The sequence below is a fragment of the Macaca nemestrina genome, chromosome 1, assembly GCF_043159975.1.
Source record: "Macaca nemestrina isolate mMacNem1 chromosome 1, mMacNem.hap1, whole genome shotgun sequence".
NCBI lineage: Eukaryota > Metazoa > Chordata > Mammalia > Primates > Cercopithecidae > Macaca > Macaca nemestrina.
The window spans coordinates 123,344,716-123,358,973 of record NC_092125.1 but is presented as its reverse complement, the minus strand read 5'-3'; the positions used below and the strand labels follow the sequence as shown (position 1 = coordinate 123,358,973).

Here is a 14,258-nt window from a genome sequence, read left to right as displayed (position 1 = left end):
ATCTACAGTTTTTTCTCTTTAACATTTTACTTTTTTTTTTTTTTTTTTTTTTTGAGACAGATTCTCACTCCTTTGCCCAGGCTGGAGCGCAGTGGTGCAGTCTCAGCTCACTTCAACCTCCGCTTCATGGGTTGAAGCAATTCTTGTGGCCCAGCCTACTGAGTAGCTGGGACTACAGGCATACACCACCACACCTGGCTAATTTTTGTATTTTTAGTAGAGATGAGGTTTTGCCACAATGGCCAGGCTGGTCTCGAACTCCAGGCCTCAAATTATCTACCTGTCTCCTCCTCTCGAAGTGCTGAGATTACAGGTGTGAGCCACCGCGCCTGGTCTAACATTTTACTTAAAAATCTGTATATGGGCCAGATGTGGTGGCTCATACCTGTAATCCCAGAACTGAACTTTGGGAGGCAGGCAGATCATGAGGTTAGGAAATGGAGACCATCCTGGCTAACATGGTGAAACCCCGTCTCTACAAAAAAATACAAAAATTTGCTGGGCGTGGTGGTGCTTGCCTGTAGTCCCAGCTACTCAGGAGGCTGAGGCAGAAGAATTGCTTGAACCCGGGAGGTGGAGGCTGCAGTGAGCCAAGATCGTGCCACTGCACTCCAGCCTGGGCAACAGAGCGAGACTCTGTCTCAAAAAAAAAAAAAAAAAAAAAAAATCTGTATATGTTGGCAGTCTGTATGCATGCCTACTTCTGATACTAAATGGCTGCCTAACATTAGTTCCTGTGGATAGTTTGCCTAATTATTCTTATGCTATGGGGTATGTGGATTTTTCTAACTTATTTATTTGTTTTTAGAGCAGGTAATCATGTTTCAACAATTCCTTCCTGTTTTTGGTTATTTTGAGTAGATCCCCAGAGGCGATTACTACAGGGTAAAGAGTGAGAATGGTTTAATGGTATTATAACAGATAATTTGATTGCTCTCCAGAGAGAGTGACTTAATTTATGGTGCCACCAGCAAGGTATACGGAACTTTCTGCACTACTTTAGACACTTAGGGGATTGCAATTTCATCTTTTTTTTTTTTTTTTTTTTTTTTTTTTTTTTTTTAAATAAGAACACCTTCAAATTTTCTGGCTGGGTGTGGTGGCTCATGCCTGTAATCCCAGCTCTTTGGGAGGCCAAGGCAGGCAGATCACTTGAGGTCAGAAGTTTGAGACCAGCCTAGCCAATATGGTGAAATCCTGTCTCTACTAAAAAATACAAAAGTTAGCCAGGCCTGGTGGTGGGCACCTGTAGTCCCAGCTATTCAGGAGTCTGAGGCACAAGAATCGCTTGAACCTGGGAGGCAGAGGTTGAACTGAGCCAAGATCGTGCCATTGCACACTGCACTCCAGCTTGGGTGACAGAGTGAGATTCCATCTCAAAAAAAAAAAAAAAAAAAAAAGAATACCTTCAAGTTTTCTTCCTTCACCTTTTTTGTTTATTGGTTGTGCATGTTTCTGCCAATGAATCACACTCTATGAATCTACCTGTCATGAATCTCCTGCAGAAAACTCTCTGTTTACCCATTCTCTGCCTGTGGCTTAGTCAACTCCTGGAGAAAGGGTAAGAATGATCTCGTGGCAGTCAAGGCTTTTTCTCCCACAGGCTCAATGTAATTAATTGTGATTTTGTTCTTGGTTTTCTGTGGCATAATATGATGGTTAATTTTCTGCATTAACTTGACCAAGCTAAGGGATACTCACATGGTAAAATTATTGTATTTGTGAGGGAGTTTCCAGAAGAGATTGGCCTTTGAATCAGAAGACTGAGCCAAGATTTCTCTCAGCAATGGAGGGGGCTTCCAACAAACTGTCAAGGTCCAGAGAGAAGAAAAAGACAGAGGAAGGGTGCATTTGATCTCTCTGACTGGGACTTCCATCTCCACCTATCCTGGGACATCCACACTCCTTGTTCTCTGGCCTTCAGACTTGATCAGGGTCTAACACCGTCGCCTCACACCCCACCCTTGTTCTGAGGCCTTTAGACTCACACTGAACGATATAACTGGCTTTCCTGCTTCTCTATCCTGCAGCAGATGATCATGGGACTTCATTGCAAAATTGTGTGAGCCAATTCCCATAAGAGATACCTAGATTTATAAATAAACACATAAATTTCCTACAGGCTTATCTTAGTGGTGACACTTCACATTTTGAAGAACCTTGACTATTACACATAGCAAAAAACAAACAAACAAACAAACAAAAAACCAAACACAAGTGGGTCACCGTCATCAATAAGTAAGTTTTAAAACATCGAACACAGGACAAAACGCTACAACATATCTATTAGCTGGGTGTAGGGACCAGCCCCACAGGGTCAGTGGGTTTTTCTCCCCGTGTGCGGAGACGAGAGATCGTAGAAATAAAGACACAAGACAAAGGGATAAATGAAAAGACAACTGGGCCTGCGGGACCACTGCCACCAAGACGCGGAGACCAGTAGTGGCCCCGAATGCCAGGCTGCGCTGATATTTATTGGATACAAGACAAAGGGGCAGGGTAAGGAGTGTGAGCCATCTCCGATGATAGGTAAGGTCACGTGGGTCACATGTCCACTGGACAGAGGGCCCTTCCCTGTTTAGCAGCCAAGGTGGAGAGAGGGAGAGAGAAGACAGCTTACACCATTATTTCTGCATATCAGAGACTTTTAGTACTTTCACTAATTTTGCTACTGCTATCTATAAGGCAGAGCCAGGTGTACAGGATGGAACATGAAAGTGGACTAGGAGTGTGACCACTGAAGCACAGCATCACAGGGAGACGGTTAGGCCTCCGGATAACTGGGGGCAGGCCTAACTGATGTCAGGTCCTCCACAAGAGGTGGAGGAGGGGAGTCTTCTCTAAACTCCCCCCCGGGGAAATGGAGACTCCCTTTCCCCGTCTGCTAAGTAACGGGTGTTTTTCCTTGGCACTGACGCTACCGCTAGAACAGGGTCTGCTTGGTAAGGGGCGTCATCCCAGACACTCGCGTTACCGCTAGACCAAGGAGCCCTCTGGTGGCTCCGTATAGGCGTGACAGAGGGCTCACACTCTTTTTTTTTTTGAGACGGAGTCTCGCTCTGTCACCCAGCCTGGAGTGCACTGGCGCCTCCCGGGTTTACGCCATTCTCCTGCCTCAGCCTCCCCAGTAGCTGGGACTACAGGCACCCGCCACCTCGCCCGGCTAGTTTTTCATATTTTTTAGTAGAGACGGGGTTTCACCGTGTTAGCCAGGATGATTTCGATCTCCTGACCTCGTGATCCGCCCATGTCGGCCTCCCAAAGGGCTGGGATTACAGGCGTGAGCCAACGCGCCCGCCCGGGCTCACATGCTTATCTTCTGGTCACTGCTCACTATGTCCCTTCAGCTCCTATCTCTGTATGGCCTGGTTTTTCCTAGGTTATGATTGTAGAGCAAGGATTATTATAATAGTGGAATAAAGAGCAGTTGCTACAAACTAGTGATTAATGATATTCATATATAATCATGTCTATGATCTAGATCTAGTATAACTCTTCTTGTTTTATATATTTTATTACACTGGAACAGCTCCTGCCCTCGGTCACTTGCCTCGGCACCTGGGTGGCTTCTGCCCACACCTGGGTTTTTTTTTCTATACGGAAAGAACTGTCTGAGATGCCTTGCGGTAAACGCCAAGGAGATTTTGAGGGAAGATATCCTCTTTTCTCCTGGTAAATCTGTCTGTTGATGATCATTATTTTAAAGGCTCCAAAGATCAAAACATCTGCTTGCACATTTTGACGATTCGTTTTGGGTGAGGGTCTCTGGCAGGCTTGGAAGGGTGGGTGAACAGTGGGAAGGGGGCTGCCTCTGTGGTGACTGGCATCACTCATATCCATATCTGTGGCAGTCATCAGGTGCTTATTGTATATTTGACTTTTGGCCACCCCTATGGGGGTGTTAAATGCAGGGAGGGTCTAGTCAAGCCATTACAGTTTGGCAGTGACTTGTAGCAACTTTCTGCACACCTTTCTCAATCAGGGTGGATACCTTTTGAAAATAAGTTCATTTCATCCTGCCTAGCTTTGCCCCAGTAGCTCTAGAAGAATTACCCCATGGTGCTGAGCTCGGGCTGCCTGGCTCTGGAACAATGTGCTCAGAGCTGCAGGGGAGGCCTGCTGTCTGGCTGCCAGAGAGAGTCCCACCACTCCCTACCCTGTATCCTGGAAGACCAGACTGCCCAGCCTGTCCACCTAGTAGACCGTTTCCCTGCCCAATTCTCCTTCTCTCATTGCTGATGAGCAGCTTGATGCCCGCAGGGACTGCGCCAGCTGAGATTGTCTCTAGGTCCTCCCTTCTGCCAGCTGGTGTCCAGGGAAGTGGGTCCTTTGGCCTCCTTCCTGCCACCAGAATTTCGAGGACCTTGTTTCTCCCACTGCAGCTTTTGACCCAGTCCTGGGTCATAGACTAGGGTTTCTTAACCTCAGCTGCACAGAGATTTGCAGGGCAGAGTTCTTTGTTGTGAGGCGCTGTCCTGAGCATCGCAGGGCGCTCAGCATCCTACCCATCCTCTCCCCACTAATAGCATGGGCGCTTCCTGCTGTTTACAATGAACAAAGTCTCCAGGCAGACGTACATGTCCCCTGAGGGGTAAAATCACCTTCACTTGAATCACATCCAGTGGTGGCCTGGATGGATACTGGCATTCAAAAATAATAATAATTTTAAAAAGATCATAATGTAACTCATGTACTTAAGTCCTTATTGATGTAACATTTAAGTTAATAATATAAGTATTATTAATAATAACATGAGTATATGTATATGTAATTTTTTTACCTTTTATTTTGATCTAGTGTCAGAGTTTGAGAAATTTGTAGAAAGATTATAAATGACTCTGATTACCCTAGATACTAATGCTTCCATTCTAGCGCTTTATGCCCTCCCAGAGTACCCTCTGCCCCTCCGTCTCCTGCCCCCGCCTTTCTGTCTTTCTCTCCCCCAGCAAGCTCCCTATGAGCACAACTCCAATTATAAGAAAAACACCATATTCTTTTCTCTGAGGCGGCATTCTTGACATTTGGATTCAGGCTGAGAAGTGACAGTGATTTATAATCATGCTTGCCTGTGTAGTCCTTCCCATGTTAGGTCATGTCTGTCGTTTATGTTGATGACAATCTGTGTCATCCACGCCATTTTCAAAATTTTTGAAAACATATCCAGCCTAATGCTGAGGGTAAAGTGCCCTTTTGTGTTGTTATTTTTCTTTATTACGCTTTCATTACTTCATTCAGAATCTTTATCTCTTAACATGTTTTGACCTGTTTGTGTTTCTTCCGCTTGGTGGTAACATCAGTTAACATAGAGTTTAGAAAAAATGTTTCCCCAATTTAAAAAAAATCACTTGTACTGCATCTTCTTTATTAGTTCTGATTTGCATTAACTTGTAATTTTATTTTTTGTTTTTGTTGTACTAATGCTCTGTTAATTAGCTAGCTTTTAAGAGAATCAAATATTATACATAACAAGCAAATCAGTTAAAGTTTCAATATTTTTTAAGGTAACTTCTTGCTTCCCCTTCTTTTTTCATCTCTAACTTTGTTCCTGTTCTACTTTCTTGAAATTCTAGTTTGTTTGCCTTATTTTTGGTATAACAGGCGTGTTGGAAAAATGTTTTCTCAATTCAACTTTGGTAGCATCTTCAAATGGTGATTTTTATTTTCTTTTCAGATTGAAGAAAAGATTCTTTAATTTTGGATTTCCTACATTTACCCAAACAATATTTAAGAGACTTTTAATAAATTTCCATGAAGTATGATACATTTTATTTTGTCTGTCAGTATTTGTTTCTAATAGATTGGTTTTTACAATTCTGACAACATTTTATGTAGATTTTCTGTTAATTTGTCTTGAGAATGTAAGAATGTTGACAGAAGAGACAGAAGGATTTATCAAATCCAGTCCAGAGGTCCCATTACAGGCCCTTGGTAAAATGGGACCCGGTCCATTTTGACTGTCTGTGCCAGCGCTGTTTTAAAAATTAGAACTTGTCCACAGTTTGCAATTCGGACAGCACATCAAATCTAGAAGACCTGGCCCTGTCGGGACTGAGTTTCTGTGTGGTGACAACTGGCTACAACCCCTTCCTTCAGAACACTTGCAGCTTCCTTCATCCCCGCTGCTCCGGATCCCCTTCTGCAGACCCACTGTCCCATACTGAAGAACACACATGGGTCAGGAGCCGGAGCCAGGTCCAGAACGGTGGATCTGGAGAGGTGAGGGTCCCAGCCTGTGGCCCTGTGGGGAGCCCTCAGTCTCCTCTATGGCCACCATCCTCTGACCTCCCTCTTCAGCAGGACAGGGTTCTGGCTTCTCTGAGGGAGAGGTTCTGTGGCAAGCCAGGTCTCACTAACACAGGCCTCCATAACAACTGGCTCAGTACTGACTGAGTGGTTAAGTTAAATATTCAAAGCTAAAAAAACCCAGTACCTTTATACAAAGGCTGGAATGTAATAAAAGCCCACCAAGAGTTTTGCTTAGGCCTTTCCTGGACCTTAAAGCATGACAAAATAACGAAGGAATTCTTAACAGGACCCATTTAGGATTAAACAAGTTTTATTGGGGGTCTGAAGGAACTCCCCACACCTCCGTGAGGTAGCAGGGGACAAGGTAAGGGTAATCACCTCCGGCACCTGGACCTATTTAGATAAAGTAAATAGACTGAGGCTCCAGAGTAAGGTCTCAGGACCCAGAACTTAGTTATAGATTAAAGAAGTCAATCACTTATGTCTTTAGATGATGCACACTTACTTGTAGGCATATAGCTTAGAAGGTATATATGCTCTGGAAAACTTTGTAATTTTGAGTTGGTCTGGTGGTAATTTCCAGATCTTCTCCCTGTAACCAGTTGCAGAAATAAAACCTCTCTTCCTCTCCAGGTGATCTGCATCTGGTTATTGGGCCTAGAGAAATAGCAGCCTGACCCTCAGTTTGGTCCCGGAAGTTCTTCCACCCTCCCTCGCCTGCCCTCTATGGCCACTGTACTCACTGCTGCTGTTGCTGTTTTGGTCTATGTGAGGTTCACCTAGTGGACTGGCTGGACATTTCCAGGGGGCACCTCAGATATCTCACCAACTTGCTGGGTCTGATCCTTTAATTTAGATTCATAAATTGTGCCAAAATACGAAGTGGCTACTTTACATAGTACGTAGTCAGATGACCAAAGGACTCAGTACCCGAGGGCCCCTAACAGAAAACACAGACCACATTTCCTTTACTCTGACCCATTTCTTGGGGGTCCTTCCCATACCACTGACACCGTTCCTGTGTAGGCGGGGCTAGAGGGGAGACAAAGCCCTCGGAGTAGCTTTCGAATCAGAGGAAGTCCTGCTCTTACAGTGACGGGCAGAATTAAATTCCCAGGTTGGGGCCACCAACTTTTAGTCTGATCCCTGCAGCCCGAGTCTCCCAGAGCCCGCGGGAACTGGGCAGCGGAGAGAAGGCTGAGGGACTCCGCGGGCAGGGAGGAGAAGGGAGAAGAGCTTTTTGCTTCTTTAGGATCTGGCTGGTGTTTCAAGCGCACGGCCAAGTCGCTGTGGACTTAGCAAGTGCTGGATGGACTCGTAGAGCCTCAGGGCGGGTTGGGGAAGCTGGCGAGGGTGATCCCGGCCTTCGGCTTCTGGGCGCCCTGACCTCGCTCCGGGAACCCTCGGGGCTGGGAGGCGGGCGTGGGTGTTACTGATTCCAGCCCCAGGCGCCCTCTCCGGGGCCTCAGAATGGCGCGTTTCAGGGGCGTGGCGGGCCGAGGGGCGGGATCGCAGCAAGGCCCCTCCTCTCCCCTCCCTGGGTCTCTCATAAAGTCTGAGCCCCGCTCGGCTGAGGCCTGTCTGCAGAATCCGCACCAACAGGCACCATGCCCATGATCCTGGGGTACTGGGACATCCGCGGGGTGAGCGTGGGTCCGCTGGACGGTGGGACGAGGGCTGTGGAGAAGGGAAGTGGAGGAGGGAAGTGTGGAGCAGCTGAGGGAAGGGCTCTAGAGACCGTTCCTCTTCAGGGCGGTCGCCCTCAGAAGGGCCTGTGCCTGACGCTGTGTGTGTGTCTGGCGGTGGGGGCGGGTAGAGGAGGCGACAGGTAAGTGCAGTGTAGACTGGGGGCTCGACTGGTGCAGAGAAAGTCACCAAGTCAGGGACCCACCATCTCTGACCCGAGCTGCATGCGTGCCATCTCTCCCAGCTGGCCCACGCCATCCGCCTGCTCCTGGAATACACAGACTCAAACTACGAGGAAAAGAAGTACCGGATGGGGCACGGTAATGGCACCTTCGTGTCCGGGCCCTGCCCACTCCCGCTGAGTTGGCACCAAGCAACCCATGGTGGCCACCTGTGGCTGCCTCTGCAGGCCTCCCCTGCTGGAGCTGCAGGCTGTCCCTTCCCTGAGCCCCGGGGAGGGAGCCCTCTGGCCTTGCAAGGCAGAATGCTGGGTCGGGATGCTGGGCCCCCTGTCTGGATAACTGGGATGGGTGTCGCTCAGGGCTTGCCTAAACCCTGGAAGCCTTAGTCGCGTGGGGTCCAGAGTCCCCACTGGGATTCCTTCTCCCTTATCCCTGGGATGTGGGACTGAGTGGTCAGATTCTAGATCCACCTGTCTCAGGGGTCTTGCCACTGGCTCCTTGAGAGGGTCTCGGGGAAGGAGGGCTGGGCTCTGGGGATGTTTGTTTTCACTTCATCTTCCCCACCACAGCTCCTGACTATGACAGAAGCCAGTGGCTGAATGAAAAATTCAAGCTGGGCCTGGACTTTCCCAATGTAGGTGCAGGGGAAGGGGCGGTTTTGGGGGCAAGTGCAACGTGTCTCTGACCGCATCTCCTCTCCCAGCTTAGAGGGGTTAGGATCCGGAGTCTTCTGCCCAATTCCCTCACTCCTGGCTGTCTACACAGCCCTTCCATGATGTTCTGTGTCCAAGCTCATTCGTCCATATGACAGTATTCTTATTTCAGGCCTGCCATGAGCAGGCACAGTGAGTGCCCGGTCTCCTCTCTGCCCTTGCTTATGGGAAGGGGATGCTGGGGAACCTGGTGGCCCAACTGAGCTTCCGCGGTTTCCCATTCATCCAGCTGCCCTACTTGATTGATGGGACTCACAAGATCACCCAGAGCAACGCCATCCTGCGCTACATTGCCCGCAAGCACAACCTGTGTGAGTGTGGTTGGCTGCAGTGTGTGGGGGGAAGGTGGCCTCCTCCTTGGCTGGATTGGGGTGTGATGCTCAGAGTGAGTGTGTTTTGTGGGTGGCAGGTGGGGAGACAGAAGAGGAGAAGATTCTTGTGGACATTTTGGAGAACCAGCTTATGGACAGCCGCATGGAGATGGTCAGACTCTGCTTTGACCCAAATTTTGTGAGTCCTGCACCCCACTCCCAGTCGCCCCTTTCCCTGGCTTCTGGCCCAGAGCAGAGAAGGACTCACAAAGTCAGGCCTGTAGCGGACCCTGGCCTGCTCATTGGAAACGTCTATAGCCTGGTTCTACAAAATATCCACATGAATCATCTCCTCTTCTGAAGAGTCGTGTGGACATTTTGGAGAACCAGATCATGGACAACCGGATGCAACTGGTCATGATCTGCTACAACCCAGAATTTGTGAGTCTCCCCAGTGATCTGCACCTGGCAGAGTTTGGATTTGGGGCCAGGACTCTTGCATTCCTGCACACACTGGTCTTTCCTTAAGTCCTTGGTACCACTCATCCTCCAAGTGCTTTCCCATACTATCAACAGTTATTCTCACGACTCCAATGTCAACAAAAGCAGAGGCAATTCCCAGCAATCTTAGGACACGATCCAGGCATCCCAGGATAGAAATTCAATTCCTAGATGGTAAAGTTCATGTTCAGAATCTCCTTCATTGCCTCTGGCCTCTGTCATGGGTCATTTCTGTCAGCTGGTTCACGTCACTTACCTGCTCCTAGAATATATAGACTCAAGTACAAGATAGAGGAATGTAATGGCACTCTTGAATTGCATCTTCTCAATAGTTTCCAAGTGCTGTCATTGAAATGCACAGGGATCCACACATTTTCATAACAGACAGCTCAGAGCCAGTCAAAGGGTGGCTCTCCCTTCTTCCTTTCAACCTGAATTTCTCATCTCCCTGGAAACTATTCAATGTTCATTGTTTTCTTCTGCCACCGCATTAGAAGGAACTTTCTACTTCTTTCTTTGAGCTCCTGTAGTTCTTTGCATCCTTGATTCTGCCCATGTCTGGGTCCAGAGGTTGCCAGGTGCTCAGGCGCTCCTGGGGCTGACCCAGAGGCCATTGGGAGGACAGTGAGGACAGATTCAGGGACAGCATCTCATTCCTCTCTGCCTTCTGATCACTTCAGATAGGGTCTGGCACCCAGTCAGAGTCTAATAAATGCTGATGTATCCAGTTGAAGCCTGGGCACTGCCCCAGTTTTAGTTGCGGGGAAGACGGCTGCTTGCCCACGGCCAGCCTGGGCCATCCACAGCCCTGGGGAGGCCATGTCTATGCAGGGAGCTTTTGTCTGAGGGTGGTGACAGCTGTTTTCTGCCTCAGGAGAAACTGAAGCCAAAATACTTGGAGGAACTCCCTGAAAAGCTAAAGCTCTACTCACAGTTTCTGGGGAAGCGGCCATGGTTTACAGGAGACAAGGTAAAGGAGGAGTGCAATGGGGAATGAGATTTGTTTTCCTTCATGTTTTACGGGGTTTTCATACCACACATACTTGGCCTTCTGCAGATCACCTTTGTGGATTTCCTCGCCTATGATGTCCTTGACATGAGGCGTATAGTTGAGCCCGGCTGCCTGGATGCCTTCCCAAACCTGAAGGACTTCATCTCCCGCTTTGAGGTGATGCCCCCATCCTCCTTTCTCTTTGATGCCCCTTGTTTCTTTCCCTCCTTTGAGATGCTTTCCCAGTCCTGGAGCTACACAAAGAATAACTTGCATTTATTGAGTGCTGGCTTTATGCCAGGAACTGTGCCCAGCACACTGTACCTATTGTGTGGAATTTGAACTTTACAACATTCCTACAGGGTGACAGAATTATCTTGCCTGTTTTAGAGATAAGGAAACTGAGAATGAGAGGGTCGGGCATTTGCTTCAGGCCCCAGAGCCAATGGAGACTGTGCTGGGCTCCCTGTGAGCCTCTGGATCTATGGGTGGCAGTCAGGGCTCTCCCTTTTGTGACAAAAGAAAAACTCCTCAGGCCTCATCCAGCCTGGGTTTCACCGCCCAGGACGCTTTGGAAGAGGCAGAGCACTTCAGGAGTGCAGATGCAGCTGGCAATAGTAGGACTGACACACAGTGGCATTGATGTCGAGTACGAAACCCACAGGCAGTATTCGTAACTACCCCCAGAAGCTTTGCATGGTCGGACCCCCATGTGGAAAATCCTGAGATACGGAGCTGAGGCTGAAGCTGGATTAGGGGACATATGTGGGTGCCCCTGTTGAAGGAATGTGTGTTGAAGTGCTCTGTGCTGGGGCAGTGTCCTTCTTTATCTTTCTTCCTCTCTTTTTTCCCTCCAATGTTCCAAGTGTTCCCCCTGTGAGATGAGTAGCACACTGATTTTACTCCTATTCACCGACCTTCTCCTCTGCATGAGGCAGGGTGTGAGGCACAGTGGGAGATGCATAGATGACCTACCCATCCTGGAAATGAGTGCAGCGAGAGGCCTGCAGTGCAGGCAGAGCAGCCTGTGAGGTGTGTGTGGCACCACCTGCGTATGGGGCCTGCCCCTCACTCATGGGGAACCATCCCTCACCCGTGCTGAAGTTGTTTGAGAGCAGCAAATCCTACTTTAGTACAGATCTGGGGATTCAAGGCATTAGTTCAACAGACTTCTGAGCCTAGAATCTGTTTCCCTTTGCCACTCCCCATCAAAAAGCCTGCTTGCTCAGCTAGTTCCCATCAGCTCTGGTTCTGGTCCAGGCTGAGCAGCCTTGAGGTTATGTAAGAGGTGGTGGGAGGGGAGCAGTGGGGAACAGCCGAGGGCTGGGGCCTGAAGCCTGCCTGACCCTGGCCCTTTGGGGAGAGGGAGCCCTGGATCTCTTTGAATTCTTTAGAAGTTACATGGTCATTGATTCCTGGTAAGATTGTGTGCAGCACACCTGAGTGTCACGTGGCCTGGCTAGCAGTAGTAGGTCTAGAGATGTGGTGGCGGCACAGGGACACAGGGAGGTTTAGCTCAGGTACCAGGTGGAGAAGTTTGGACTCTGTGCTTTAAGGGGAATGATTAGAGCCTGGTCTGGCCTATCTTTTGCTGGTTCACCCTTGCCCGATCCAGTTCATCCAGGTTTTGCTAAGCCATTGGGTGAGATCTGGGCTCTCTTCTTGGCTGCACAGGTGTGTTCTGAACCCCTTTGTTCTGCTGGAGGTCCTTTCTGTGTGTGCAATCCTAGGCAAGCCAAGAACCTCCCTGTGAAAAAGGAGAATGTTTGTGCAGACAGAGAGTGACAGGATCTGGCATGGGGTGTGGCTGGGTGGAAGAGGAGGAGAATTTGGCAAAAACATGCTAGAACTGAAGACAGAACCAGGCTATATTCCAGCCCTGTCCCACTTACTAGCTATTTGAGTGTGAGGAAGTTGCTGAACTTCTGTTCTTCCATATGAGAAATGGTGATAATAGAACTGACCTTGGAGAGTAGTCGAGTGGATTTTCTAAGGCTGTGTTGTAATTTCTTTTGGATATAGATCACCCAGCACAGTGTAGCTCTTTTGTAAATGGTAGCTGTTATTATGGTATAACATTACTTAAAGGAAGTTAGAAGAGTTAACTTAGAAGAGCTGGAGACCCTAAGAGACTGTGTGATGCTCCAGCACTTGAGCCCACATGGAAAGGCTGTGGCCAGGGCCCTGACCTGCTCTGCCTGCAGCAAGGCTGCTCCAGCCCCACTAGACAACAGACCGGACTCTGGCCCCTTCTTCCCGCCCTCAGGGTTTGAAGAAGATCTCTGCCTACATGAAGTCCAGCCGATTCCACCGAGGTCTTTTGTTTGGAACGACAGCCACGTGGAACAGCACATAGGGCCCCGTGATGCCAGAAGATGGAAGGGAAGAGCCGACCCTTCTGCCTGTGACCCTGGAGAACAGCCTGACTCCCTGGACCCACCTTCTTTCTTTCTCCTTCTTTCTACTCTCTTCTCTTCCCCAAGGCCTCATTGGCTTCCTTTCTTCTAACATCATCCCTCCCTGCATCAAGGCTCTTTAAAGCTTCAGCTCCCCACCGTCTTCCATCAAAGTCCCCCTCCTAACGTCTTTCTTTTCCTGCACTAACGCCAACCTGACTGCTTTTCCTGTCAGTGCTTGTCTGTTCTTTGAGAAGCCAGACTGATCTCTGAGCTCCCTAGCACTGTCCTCAAAGACCATCTGCATGCCCTGCTCCCTTTGCTAGGTCCCTACCCCAGCCCTGTGTGATGCCCAGTAAAGCCCAAACCATGCCTGACTTGTGTTGTCTTATTCCCTGAGGCTCCCTTGACTCAGGACTGTGCTCGAATTGTGAGTGGTTTTTTGTCTTCTGTTGTCCACAGCCAGAGCTTAGTGGATGGGTGTGTGTGTGTGTTGGGGATGGTGGTCAGGCAGGTTCATAAGTTTCCTTGGTAATTTCTGCGCTCTAGCCACATCCCTTTGTTCCTCACTGTGGGGATTACTACAGAAAGGTGCTCTGTGCCAAGTTCCTCCCTCATTCAGCTTTCCGGTAGGCCGTCTAGAACTGGCATGGTTCAAAGAGGGGCTGGGCTGACGGGGAAGAGGGCTGAGCAGCTCCCAGGCAGACTGCCTTCTTTCACCCTGTCCTGATAGCCTTCCCTGATCTAGATCTCCTTCGTCATGACAATTCTCAATAAAACATAATCCCACCGTATTGTAATTGTGGTACTTGTTTTTCACCCAAACTCAATCATAAATTTATTGAAGAGAAAAGCCATGTCTTATTGAACTTTTTACCTCTAGTATCAGTCACGTTCCTTAAATATAGTAAATGTTTAAAAAATGTGAAAAATTGAGAGTTCCCTCAAGGGAAGATTCTGCCAACCTGTACAGCCATTATTGGGATTTAGAGCTCTGGATATAGTTGTCTTAACCAGAGAAGATACAGGATAACGTTCAGAAGATTTTACATGTATGTGTCTTAGAGAATGAGCCAGTAGCTCTCTGTAACTTCAGCGTTTAGTAGCTGCTAGCTGTACTTTGAATGGCTTAAACTGAGATGGGGAAGCCTGGTTGTTGGGTCACACAGTAGCAATCTGTGTGGTCAGCAGGTGTTGTGGGTATTTTATATCAAGTCATCCGCAAAGGAGCA

At 48.5% G+C, this 14,258-nt stretch overlaps 1 protein-coding gene across 1 annotated transcript; it reads left to right on the top strand.

Annotated features, from left to right (window-relative positions):
- Positions 1–7,741: 7,741 nt before the first annotated feature.
- Positions 7,742–13,820, top strand: GSTM5 (glutathione S-transferase mu 5). The gene is made up of 8 exons (XM_011737195.2): positions 7,742–7,889; positions 8,177–8,252; positions 8,684–8,748; positions 9,057–9,138; positions 9,237–9,337; positions 10,514–10,609; positions 10,697–10,807; positions 12,897–13,820. The coding sequence occupies exons 1-8, from the start codon at positions 7,854–7,856 to the stop codon at positions 12,984–12,986; spliced, it is 657 nt and encodes a 218-aa protein (XP_011735497.2). The 5' UTR covers positions 7,742–7,853; the 3' UTR covers positions 12,987–13,820.
- The last annotated feature ends 438 nt before the right edge of the window (positions 13,821–14,258 follow it).

Coding starts and splice junctions, on each gene's coding strand:
- GSTM5 (XM_011737195.2), top strand. CDS start 7,854: ATGCCCATGATCCTGGGGTACTGGGACATCCGCGGG. Junction 8,253..8,683: donor GAAGTACCGGATGGGGCACG/GTAATGGCACCT, acceptor TCCCCACCACAG/CTCCTGACTATGACAGAAGC. Junction 10,610..10,696: donor CATGGTTTACAGGAGACAAG/GTAAAGGAGGAG, acceptor GGCCTTCTGCAG/ATCACCTTTGTGGATTTCCT.